General features: G+C 42.5%; 3 protein-coding genes across 3 annotated transcripts; all 3 read right to left on the reverse strand.

Annotated features, from left to right (window-relative positions):
• Positions 1 to 1,538: 1,538 nt before the first annotated feature.
• LOC110538424 (hsp90 co-chaperone Cdc37) lies at positions 1,539 to 5,089 on the reverse strand. The gene is made up of 8 exons (XM_021625243.3): positions 4,604 to 5,089; positions 3,903 to 4,184; positions 3,650 to 3,755; positions 3,454 to 3,569; positions 2,953 to 3,075; positions 2,684 to 2,866; positions 2,502 to 2,573; positions 1,539 to 2,321 (listed from the first exon to the last, which is right to left on the reverse strand). The coding sequence occupies exons 1-8, from the start codon at positions 4,712 to 4,714 to the stop codon at positions 2,181 to 2,183; spliced, it is 1,134 nt and encodes a 377-aa protein (XP_021480918.1). The 5' UTR covers positions 4,715 to 5,089; the 3' UTR covers positions 1,539 to 2,180.
• A 9-nt stretch (positions 5,090 to 5,098) lies between these two features.
• LOC118937738 (vascular cell adhesion protein 1) lies at positions 5,099 to 7,629 on the reverse strand. Its single transcript, XM_036938388.2, has 5 exons — positions 7,418 to 7,629; positions 6,601 to 6,867; positions 6,095 to 6,427; positions 5,729 to 5,980; positions 5,099 to 5,445 (listed from the first exon to the last, which is right to left on the reverse strand). Exons 1-4 carry the CDS (start codon positions 7,467 to 7,469, stop codon positions 5,730 to 5,732), a joined length of 903 nt encoding a protein of 300 aa, XP_036794283.1. The 5' UTR covers positions 7,470 to 7,629; the 3' UTR covers positions 5,099 to 5,445; position 5,729.
• Positions 7,630 to 8,642: 1,013 nt separating this feature from the next.
• LOC118937739 (intercellular adhesion molecule 1-like) lies at positions 8,643 to 12,293 on the reverse strand. Its single transcript, XM_090193432.1, has 3 exons — positions 12,008 to 12,293; positions 11,586 to 11,912; positions 8,643 to 11,387 (listed from the first exon to the last, which is right to left on the reverse strand). The coding sequence occupies exons 1-3, from the start codon at positions 12,168 to 12,170 to the stop codon at positions 11,362 to 11,364; spliced, it is 516 nt and encodes a 171-aa protein (XP_090049558.1). The 5' UTR covers positions 12,171 to 12,293; the 3' UTR covers positions 8,643 to 11,361.
• Between the last annotated feature and the right edge of the window lie 288 nt (positions 12,294 to 12,581).

The raw sequence follows: 12,581 nt of genomic DNA on the forward strand, positions 1-12,581 counted from the left end.
TAATCTTTTTGGCCAGTCTCAGATATGGCTTTTTCTTTGCAACTCTGCCTAGAAGGCCAACATCCCGGAGTCGCCTCTTCACTGTTGACGTTGAGACTGGTGTTTTGCGGGTTCTATTTAATGAAGCTGCAAGTTGAGGATTTGTGAAGCATCTGTTTCTCAAACTAGACACTCGATAACTATGCAATAACTATTTAGGGAAGAAGCAGTCAGCTGATATTCTGTCTATAAGGAGTGGCCAGCACAGTTGTGCACCAGGGCCTCCCACTCCTCTTTCTATTCTGTTTAGAGCCAGTTTGCGCTTTTCTTTGAAGGGAGTAGTACACAGCGTAGTACGAGATCTTCAGTAGACTGACAAGTTCCAGAAGAAAGTTCTTAGTTTCTGGCCATTTTGAGCCTGTAATTGAACCCACAAATGCTGATGCTCCAGATACTCAACTAGTCTAAAGGCGGCCAATATAATTGCTTCTTTAAATCAGCACAACAGTTTTCAGCTGTGCTAACATAATTGCAAAATGGTTTTCTAATGATCAATTAGCCCTTTTAAAATGATAAACTTGGATTAGCTAACACAACGTGCCATTGGAACACTGGAGTGGTGGTTGCTGATAATGGGCCTTGGTACACCAGCTACCAAGCTTTCCAGCTACAATAGCCATTTACAACATTAACAATGTCTTCACTGTATTTCTGATCAACTTTATGTTATTTTAATGGACATAAAATTTGATTTTCCTTCAAAAACAAGGCCATTTCTAAGTGACCCCAAACTTTCGAAAGGTAGTGTAGGTGCTTACTTACAAGCCCTTAACCAACAGTGCAGTTCAAGAAATAGAGTTAAGAAAATATTTACTAAATAAAATGGTAAAAATAAAGTAACACAGAATTACATAACAATAACAAGGCTATATACAGGAGGCACCGGTACTAAGTAAATGTGTGGGGGGGTACAGGTTAGTAAAGGTAATTTGTACATGTAGGTAGGGGAAAGGAACTATGCATAGATGATACAGTGAGTAGCAGCAGTGGGGGATCAATGTAAATAGTCCAGGTGGTCATTTAATTAATTGTTCATTAGTCTTATAGCTTGGGGATAGATGTTCAGGAGCCTTTTGGACCTAGACTTGGTGCGCCAGTATGACTTGGGTGACAGGAGTCTTTGACAATTTTTTGGGCCTTCCGCTGACACCGACTGGTATATAGATCCTGGATGGCAGGAAGCTTGGCCCCAGTGATGTACTGGGCCGTACGCACTACCCTCTGTAGCGCCTTATGGTCAGATACCGAGCAGTTGCCATACGAGGCCGTGAGGCAACCAGTGCAGCTGTATAACTTTTTGAGGATCTGGGAACCCATGCCAAACCATTTCAGTCTCCTGACAGGAAAAAGGTGTTGTTGTGCCCTCTTCACGACTGTCTTGGTGTGTTTGGACCATAATAGTTTGCTGCACTTAGCATTATTATGCAATGGAAGACAGGTGAAACAATCTAATAATATTTCTAAAATCTACATTTAAGAACACCCTATCCTGACACATGTAAACCAGTGTTATTTTTAATAGCAAATAATACTCAAAAGTGATTCTTCATCAACTTAAAATTTGATGTGGAGTGACACCTGCTGGTCAAATTAAGGAGAGAAAACAATGAGCAAAAAGGTCGTAAGGGGCCAGTAGACTGGATTCAAAATGTCACATGTTGATATGATCCAATTTCAACCTCAGTTACTAGGCTATCCCACATTACATCACTATGTATAATTCTATCACATCAATAACTGAAATCCTGCCTTGCCTTCCCTATACATGTAGAACCAGTAGTGAGAGTATTGAATGAAAAAGAGAAACTTGTTCCCCAGCAACTGAAAGCACACAAATACAAGGTACAGATTGGCTGGCTGACACAGTGTACATACACAAAGAGACTATGTACAGGCACACACACGTTTAAGAATACAACTTTACTAATAAGGCCCAAGCAAGAATTGTTTAAAAAAAAGAAGCGCATTCAGCAAGTGATATTGGTGTGATACTGTTGTCCACAAAGAGTGGACATCGTCACAGAGAGGTTACATTGTTCCAAAGCGTTAAGGAGAAATTCATGAAAAAACATTGGGAGTAGCAATAGAAGTGACGACTACATAGATGAAAATATCATCATCGTAAAGTCAATTCATGTCAATCATTCTATCTTCTGTTCGCCCATCTCCTTATTCAGCTCTTCATAAGTAGCGTCCTCCTCCTTGTCATCTCCCTCGTCTGCCCGTGAGTTAGGGACCCAGAGCCCAGAGTCAATGCATCTCTTCATGTGGACCTTAGCCTCCTGACAGGTGGGAACAATGACATTCAGAGCACCAGTTTATAACAACTTCAGGAGGTTTTATGTCACTATTCAGCGTGCCTTTACATTTGTAGAACAATGTATGTTGTCGTATGCTTGCCCTGAGCACGTGGAAGACAATACAACAAAAGAAACACAGGAATGGATTGTTTTGTAACCTACCGTTGGGTCCAGCTTCGTGATGACAGTCTGCAACATGGCAATGTCCTTCTCGTCAAAACATTTCTGCATCTCCTACAAAAAGGACAAAATAAACGGCTTCGTTAACTTGCAAAAACAGAGATAGGGATGATGATGGAAGGACGGTGCTAAATGGAGGAGGTGCAGCAGTAGATGTCCTGTACCTCAGGTAAGGACTCATACACCTCGGCAGGATCCAGTCCTCCGGGCCCCAGGCGTTTCTGTCTCTCCTCCTCTTCGTACTCCTTCATGGCCCTCTCGATGCGGATCTTGGCCCTGCCGCGCACCCTCTCCTTAAAGGACTCCAGCTCATCATTAAAGGCATCCTGATACTGCTGATCTGCAGTCTGAGAGAGGGAAATGTAACTGTTAGTCTATATACTTTGCTATTGAGTGCAAGTGGGAAATGTATCACCTTTACACGCAAACAAACCTTTATCTTGTCGAAGAACTGACGGAAGCAACCGCGGGGATCCACCTTCAGGCTCTTAGCCAGCTCCAGGATGAACTGCATCACTATGGTCTGGTGGGCCACCTGCTCCATCAGCGCTTTCTTCTACAGGAGGAAAACATCAACAGGACACTGACATTAACCCTTGTGTATGCTCATCTGTATCAAGAAAAGGAAACTGCATGTGTACTTCGTACTGAGGCATGTTTGGGCAAATAAAGAGGATCAGACGATCACTTACTAACCTACTTCATAACCTTCTCTACACCAGGATTGTGTTAATTATGTACCAAATGTAAGAAAATGGACAGAAACAGGGAAGGACTACCTGGACTTGTTCAACAAGAAACACTATCATTTTCTGTTTCAAAACATTTTGCTACCCTGTGCCCTACTGAACACCCTGATTAGTGGTCTCGGGGGTAATGTATAGCGGATGGGTTATTAGTGGTGAGGTTTGTCGTATTACGGTTCTGCACTCACCTCCTCCACCTCCAGGTCAATGCACATGATGACTAGGTAGTTGGCCGTCTCCTCACACACCAGGTGAGGGTTGTCTGATAGGTACTTCTGGCTGTCGTCCCAGCGTTTCATCATACCTGACAACAGAGACAGAGACCATGGCCATGACAACTACCCACAAAGAATGAGGACAACAAAGAATGGGAAAATGACTCACCAAAGTGTTTGATCTCTTTCTCATACTTCTCCACAAAGGTCTTGTGTTTCTGCTCTTTCTGCTCCTCGGTCTCCTCCTTCACATCTGGCTTAACATTCATAACACTCTAGGAGAGACAGAAGGAGTGAGAGAGAGATCGGAGTGGGACAGAAGGAGTGAGAGAGAGATCGGAGTGGGGGCAAGTCAAGTGGCATCAGCAAATAACCATCACCTGCAGCCAGGGTGCACCAGTGGTTCCACACACTTAACCCACCTTGCTGAAGCCCTCCTTGCAGAGTGTGTCTACATTCCATGGCATCTTCTTCTCTTCCCGCCGGTGGTCCTCCAGTTTCTTCTCCCAGTCCCGCTCCTCCTTCTTCAGCCTCTTCTCCTCGGCCTGTGCCTTGCTCAGCTCAGCTTTGGCATCGTCCGTGACTGAACTGGACAGATTCTTAGTCTTCTTCTGTGCTTCAGTCAACTTGCGCTTAGATTCAGCTAGCCCCTTCTCCAGGTCCTCACCAGCCTTTATGAACTGGTCCATTCGTTCCACACGCGCCTAGGTGATGGTGGGGAGATGGGTCAGGACAAAGATATCTCATCGCGGATAACTACAACACAACGTCAAATGTTATGTTTATCTTTCCATTGCATTTATCTGCGATAGGAGGCTGTTTACTTAACGCATCTGCAAATCTAGAAAGCTAGCTAATAATGTGATTCTTAGCTAACTTACAGAGACCAAGTAGCTATCAAATTTTTTTTTTTTTTTTACCCTTAACTAGGCAAGTCAGTTAAGAACAGGGTCTTATTTACAGTGACGGCCTAGGAACAGTTGGTTAACTGCCTTGTTCAGAGGCAGAACGACACATTGTTTTACCTTGTCAGCTCGGATTCGATCTAGCAACCTTTCAGTTACTGGCCCAACACTCTAACCACTAGGCTACCTGCCGCTCCAAACGTTCGACATAACGTTACCTCATGCCTCCATTTGAAAAGGCTGGGTGTATCGATGTTTGGATGAGTGTCATCTTCATCATCTGAAACCTCAATGTGGTCCCACACGCTGTAGTCGATCCTACTTGTCATTCTAGCTACCAAGCTAGCAGGCTAAAACGTTGCTTGCAGCAAGAGCACGTTAAAAGTGAAAATAACAGATGTGAGTCTAATGATACAACGTAACTATCTAACTTCAAACCTTGTTAGAAATTATATTGGTAGCTAATATATTTACTATTGCTAAACAATAATAGTGCACAATGTAGCTTTAGCTTGCTATGGAGGAAACCCTAGACATTTCCGTTTAGACGCTTTCCACGTCTCTACGTAAACTCGTTATTGAAGAACGTCAAGGCAAAGGCATGTGGGTGGGGCATGAGATTTTTGTAATAAAAAAAGAAATATAAAGATTATTTAGTAGTTTAAATAATAATAGCCTACCATCATTGATAATAATAAAACCAACTGGCCATATAAATATACATTTGTCATTTTATTAGTGTTTTTATGCATGTAAAAAAGAGAACAAAAAACAACAACGTAGATTTCCAAAATAAAGTTAATGCATAGCTTATTAATGGATATAATTATTCACACTACCTCTCGTTCTAGGGTTCTCCACACTGAAAGTGAACTGTATACCCTACATATATATTTAAACACATCAAAGTATACGTTATGTTGCAATAACAACAACAAGAATCAATCATAACACAATATGCTACTATAAACTATTACATGACCAAAGTCTTTAAAAATGTAAGGCGATTCCTTTTTTTTTCTGTGCGATGGTCTGGCTGACAATGATGACATTCTCACACCTGTAACAAAACCATGCAATTGATATTAGAGACAGACAATATCTTCCCTCTGCTAATCCCCCAAACTTGGACTTTTGTTTTGTAAAGCCAACACTCCACTGTGGGGAAAAGTCACATACCTCCGATGTGGCCCTTTGTACCTTAAAGAGACTCCTCACATTACATACCATAGAAAAATCAAATAAGAACAATGGCTTCTATAACAAGTGTGATGGTAGAGAGTGCTAGTTCTATCCTCTAAATGTGTGCATTTAACAATGCCCCCTTCACTGTGTCTTCCTACCTTAAGACTTAGTCTTGATGATGAACTGCTTACTCTTCTTGCCAATCGTATTAGAAGAAATGCAGGTGTAGGTCCCTGGAAGCAAGGAGGAAGAGGTAAAAAGAGGTAGGTCCTCCATCTTCTCTTTGGGATCTGAAGACTGCCAGCTGTACACAGGACTGGGGCTTCCTGTAGCCGTGCAGTTTAATGTGATTTCATCCCCCATACCGATGTCCAGGGTCTCAGCCTCAGGACTGAGGAAGGATGGGGGGTCTGAGAAAATAAGGGAAAGGGATGGATATTGCATAAAAACGAATACACAAACACAATTGTATTTCATTGTTTCTCATGAAACTATAAATGGTTGGGTTGAGTGGATAGGCTCACAGTGCACAGAGACGTTGAGAGGCTCTGATGTCACTGAAGGAGGCGGTTGTGGTCCCTCTGGTCCCAAGTCCAGCTGAGCCACGCACTTGTACTGGGCTCCATTATCAGCTTTGGTTGGGGTGATCAGGAGGATGGAGGATACTTGGACAGGGGAGGCTGGGGTCAGATCAGAGAAAGAGTGGTTGTAAACTTCAGTCTGCCCTCTGTACCACCTCAGGGTGAGGTATTGAACGGGGGCAATGTTCTGGACATCACAGAGCAGCTGGTACTCTTTCCCCTCCAACATGGGACCAGTGTGGTTCGCTGAGCTGATAGTGACACTGTCTGGAGTCTCTGTGAAAGATCAGCTGGTTAGTGTGTCAAGCAAAACACGTACATTTAGTAGTAGTCGTCACAAATAGAATTCATTATTATGAAGTATGGCCTGATGCATGTACAACAGCCATGCTCTGCCTTAAATTGTGCTAAGATAAAAAGCCAGCTTTATTTAGGCCAGGTTGACTCACTGTAAAGAATGAGGTTGAGTTTCTCCTCACACTGTCTGGGTGCAGTGAAGAAGACTCCATAGCAGATAGGCTCCTCGATCCAGTCGATCAGACTGTCCACCTTCCATTGGACAGCACGGTCCTGTTGGGTGTGTGCTGCCCCGATGGCTGACTCCCAGCCTAAGACACGCACCGGGCGAGAGGCCTCACAGCTGACGGAAACAGGTTCCCCAAACCCCACCACCACCCTGGAGGGTTTCAGCTCCAGAGAGCATCCTTCACCTGACACTGAGACATGGACAATATCATCATCACTATCATCATCGTTACATTGTCTTCATCCGCATCATTTTCACAATCTTTTTCATTATCATCATGATCATCACGTAATCAAATTAGAGAGTTCTATTATTGCTGGCATATCCGCAACATTCATATTTGTTAAACAAAATCACATTTACAGATACAAAGAAAATGTTGCTTGCAGTGATTTGATTGTGTGACTTTAGCAGGTGTTTATGATCTGTTTGTATCACTGTGGATATAAGATTGGGTGGGATGCAGGTTCCACTTTGCCATCCTCTCTGGGTTGCAAGTTTAATTTCAGTGGACAAAGCACAGGTAAATAATTCAGACACTCATACATGCAATATTATATAAGAGTATTTCGCCAAAGAGCTTTAAAACCATTTATGACCGATTCTATTGCCAAACACGTCTTCAAACTACAAACTCGTTGGTACAATGGGGGCCTCTACTGCAGATGTCCCATAACCCTTGACTCCACAGAGAATAAGCAAATCTTATGAATAATAAAATGTCTCTTGCAACATCTTACCGGTGCAGAACATGCAAAAGTTTAGGATCCATTTTAGAAAGTAGTTTTCCATCTTTTTGCAGACTTTGCTGAAGTCCACTATGGTCGGAGTTGAAAGACGAGTGGAATTCCGACTTGGTCCTGCTTGGCAACTCCAAAGTGAACTGTGATTACTAACAAAAGCCCTCCCTCACCAAACGAGGGCTCTCATACCGTAGTCTGTGTCTGACTGCAGGGCCCCGAGGGAGAGAAGAGGGGGCTAAGGAAGTTTGACAGGCATCAAGGCCAGACCTCCTCAATGGTAACTCATTAGGCCTACATCCCAAATTCTTCCTTTAATCATTATTTGTGGTTTAGTTAGAATCTGTATTTTCATGTTCAATGAGAGTTAATATATCAGACCCATTATATATTTCAGCCCAAAATGTATTCCTACTCCTAGAATCACAGGTTAGGTCTTTTGTAGTTCTGTTTGCTGTCATGTATTGTTACAGCAGCACAACCCCAAGCTATTCAGATGACATCTCTGTTCTGTTTTTAGAAAATACCCATATTGAGTTCTATGACTTCAGAAGGGTACTATGGTTACAATTTTCAGTTCTTTAATCTGAAAGTAAACCCCAATGACCTGTGTTAACTTGCCTCAAACTAAACAGTTCCCGTGTGACTGTGGATTCATATACATAGGTGGTTTGAGAGAACTCACAATGCAGTTCTACTCTCTTTTCTGCAGGCATGTTTGAATCCCATACGCACACTGCTTGGAGACCCCATGCTTTGTCAAGACTCAGCAGGTTGGATTGTTGGACTCGAGTTGTCCGGCATGTAGTGTGTAGGCCTCACACTGTGATCAGAATGTACCACCACTGCACAACAGCACCAGCCGTGACCAGGCTGCCAGAAACATTGCTCAGTAATTGGATGCTTATTGGGTGTATTTATAGAAGGCTCAAATGCCAATCCTCAGTGTCTACAGTATGTCGACTCTGGTTTGTGTTTCTACCCTGTGCCTTTGTTTGTTGTGGAAGTACACTACTGTATACTTGTTTCTGACAATGATCATGTGTGTATAATATAAAATGTTTTTCCTCAAGGGCTAAATGTGCTGGCAAATTGCCCTTATAAGTCTACACTGCAGCCAGGTTGTTATAGCAACAGTCAGGCTGCACACACAAAGTGTTTCTTGGCAAGACAGAAGTCCCCTTCACCAGGATAAACCCGAGTGACACAAAAAGGACACACTCAATTCTGAAAAAGGAAGTATTTATATGAGCCACTGTAGGCAGGATAACAGAGGGACTTTCATGCTTCTCTTTAAATTGACCTTAGTTTGCACTGATTAGTATGGAGGTGTCAGTGTTACAGTGATGTATGAGAGAAAGGTTCCCAATGGCATACAAAAGACAGTAGAGGAACATGTCACAGTGAAAGACTGATTCTTCCAAAGCTTTAACTCAATGAGCATAACTGGTTGATGTTTGACAGTGAATGCTGTGTATGCATGCATCACCTGCATTGTAGATGCAAAACTTTCAACCAATGTTGCAGCACTATTGAAATGAAAGACAGCATCAGTCTCACCTAAATAGGTTGCAGTAGAACACTTCCTGAAACAGAATCTCTGACACAATGCTGAGCCTGACAGTATTGACATTCCAAAGAGAGAACTAAATGTCTGAACGGAAGAGCAGTCAGATGGAAACACACACATCACAGGTCATATAAACATAAGCAAGCTGACAAAAATGTCTAAATAAAGTAGAGAATGAGTGTTAGTGACTGTTAAAGACGGCATATAACAACATTCAGTGCTGAAATCAAATGGACAATATACACATAGTTAGTTAGCGACACAATACACAAACATCACATGTAAAAAGCTAGTTTACATCGGGCAACTAAAAATAGTGTTCTGTGCAACTTACAAGCACCATTTTCAACTGTACCAATGCTATTCCAGCCCTGTGCAATGTGAACTGAACTGAACATACTTTGCACTTAAAACTGTAAACATACCTTGAAATCTAGCATGAATTGGTTTAAAAAATTGTTATAAAAAATAAACCCAAATCTCTGATTGTGATTCAACAAAAAAAGACAACTATTGAAGAACTGTGCCACTGCACTCTTGTCAAAACAGAAAGAATTGGCAAGTAACAAAATCATCATCAGGGAATTGTTTCTACTTAACACAGTTTAGCAACTTCTTAAAGGACCATGTGAGCCACCTATGGTGAGATATGACTGTGTAGCCTATTAAAATACCTGAGATAGATAAAACACATTAGTGGCCTTTCTCTCTTCACAGCCCTGAGACTGCGTCCATGGGGTTCATGTCGGTATGCATGTCCACTTCCCTATGGTCCACGGATATAGGTTGAGAAAGTGAAAGACAAACGATTAAAGCTATCATCAAACATACTGACAATACTGAGAATCAAGGGTGCTGTGAAGGTAAAAGAGAGAGATAAAATGGAAGAGTGTGGGCAGAGAACAAAATTAGCAATAGTGAAGAGAAGCTTCCTGTGGCTCTTGGAATAGTACACTTAAATCGGTTAAAAGGCTCTGGTAGCACCAATTGAGAGCAACAAGAAAGAAAAAAAGCATTAGATAGGAAGTGATGCATTGCATGGCTCATTTCTCATTGTATATAAGGTCACTTGTTGCTGACTACAGCGATCAGGCTAGCCTGTTTTCCCAGCCGCTTTACATCCGTGACAGAGACACAATGGCCGTGAGAAGAGAGACTACATTCAGACATGCTTGATAATAAAACAAATAATAAAACAGGACACACATGCCTGTGAATGAATGCTTTGTAGTGTCGCGCCACATGTTCACACCGACACAGCCCAAGACTCATTCAAAACAACACCACATACAAATGGCACAAAGCTATTGGTTGGAGTAGGCTAATAGAAAGCACTCTTTGGATTTATAAGCCATGCAGGATTGGAGTGTTACATCATAATAATTGAGTAAACAACCATTCTTATTCATACAGTGTCTGTTGAGGAAGTCCTGCTGGTCACATTGACGATAGAAATTCTCTTCCTCTGGCCTGGTCAGATGATGGAGTTGGGACCTGCTCTCTGTTTGACAACGACATAGACAATCACGACCACAAAGGTCAGGCCCAGGCAAGATCCTATGATGACCCAGAACGTTGTTCTGCCCCCTGTGGGAAGAGGGTGTGGCTAATGAGGGTTTGATCAGCTGACCGTCCCAAGCTCCTCAGCCCCAGCAACAGCAGAGTTTATTTTTTTGTGATGCACCACACAGACAGACACTAGAGCAAAGACAGCATGCACGACCACTACTATCCCTGCAGTGGTTCCACGACTGCCTGGAGAAACAGCAGCAATTTGGCAATATTAAACATTTAAATATACTGTCAACGGAGATATTTCACAGAACAGTCTATATGGGAAATATTAAGAAAGTAACACGTGTACATGGTACGGAAAGAATGGGTCCCATTTCACATGAAGTGTCCTGAAAAACATTTTTCCATGGTAGTTAGTTTCATATGTACAGTGTAGTAACAATGTAATAATTGCAAAGTAACAAAGTACTTGTGGTCACCTGATGAGGCACCCGTACCAATGGACAGTCTCATTCAGGTAAAAGGCAAAATGAATGCCACTAGTGAGTGAAGGGGGAGCGAGAGAAGAAGAGGGAGCGGTAGTAGGAGAGAATAGAAGCATTTGTGAGAAAGATAAGACTAGGCACTAATTAGAAACATGATCCTACCTATAGGTTTGGGATTCACAGTGAAAGTCTTGCTGATCTTGCCTATCAGACTGGAGGCAGTGCAGGTGTAGGTTCCTGGGAGCTTGGAGAGGGGTGTGAAAAGAGCTTCTTGGACATGTGAAGAATGCCAGCTGTACAGAGGAGTGGGCTTTCCAGTAGCTGTGCAGTTTAAGGTGATTTCCTCCCCCACTCTGATGTCCAGGGTCTCAGCTTCAGGTCTGGAAAAGGTTGGGGGGGTCTGAAGAATGAGGAGAAATAAGAATCAATCAACATGGACTGTTCCCACAAGATTCAGTGTCTGGGGAGGGTGAAATTAGGAGATGGATGAGAACAGATTACTGGAAGAATCTGTTAAATATCATAGTAGGGTATCAGATCAAACTAAATGATCCGCTGTAAACATGAATGGAATGATTGAAAATAAGAGGGAACTTACAGTGCACAGTAATGCTGATTAATGATGTCACTGTAGGATGGGGTTGTGGTCCCTCTGGTCCCAGGTCCAGTTCTGCTCTACATCTATACTGAGCTCCATCATCATCTCTACTGGGGCTAATCATCAGAGTATCTGACACATCCACTGGTGTCTTACTGACAGTACTGTAAGTTACATTATCTAAGGGTTCATTCCCTTTGTACCACTTCACAATCAGGTTCTGTAGAGGAGCGATGTTCTGGATGTCACACTGCAGCTGGTACTGTGTCCCCTCCACCATGGGACCAGAGTGTCTCAGAACAGAGATGGAGACGCTGTCTGGAGTCTCTGTAGAGGAAGTCAACAATGTAAAAAACCCTCAATGCTGATATACAGTTAAATAGAAAAATACCTTTCACATTCACAAGGAGGAAAATACTCACTGTAGAGAATGACTGGAAGTACTTTTGAGAGTTGTTTGCTGTCAATGAGAGTGATGTAGCATGTAGGTTCTATTGTCCAATCAGTAAGGTTATCCACAGTCCAGGTGACAATGTTGACATCTTGTTCAAAACTTCTATGTGGGAATGTGTCCTCCCAGCCCATCCCCTCATGGTCTGTGGATGATGTGCTGCAGTTGACTGAGACTGAATCTCCATATCTCACCACCACTCTGGGAGGGTTGAGCACAAGAGAGGAGGCATGTGTTGGCCTACCTACCGGTCAGAGCACATGACATGTGAACAACATGGCAATGATTACATAAAACCATAAAATGACACTGACATAACAATACAATGTCTGTCAAAAAATATATATTTGCTTGTATTTTTGCTGGTTTGTATTACAATCTCTCTGCTGGCCAAGACAACTGGTTTGACTAAGCAAACTGAATTTTTGAAGTGGCCATACATTTCACTATCAGAGGGTCAGAGGAAGTTGCCTATTGCTTCTGCTAGTTGTTAAAAAACAAAGTTCACTCAGTCAAGTCAGGAACAAGGGAGTAAATGAATGAAA

The sequence above is a fragment of the Oncorhynchus mykiss genome, chromosome 12 (assembly GCF_057628025.1).
Source record: "Oncorhynchus mykiss isolate SJ-2025 chromosome 12, ASM5762802v1, whole genome shotgun sequence".
Lineage (NCBI taxonomy): Eukaryota > Metazoa > Chordata > Actinopteri > Salmoniformes > Salmonidae > Oncorhynchus > Oncorhynchus mykiss.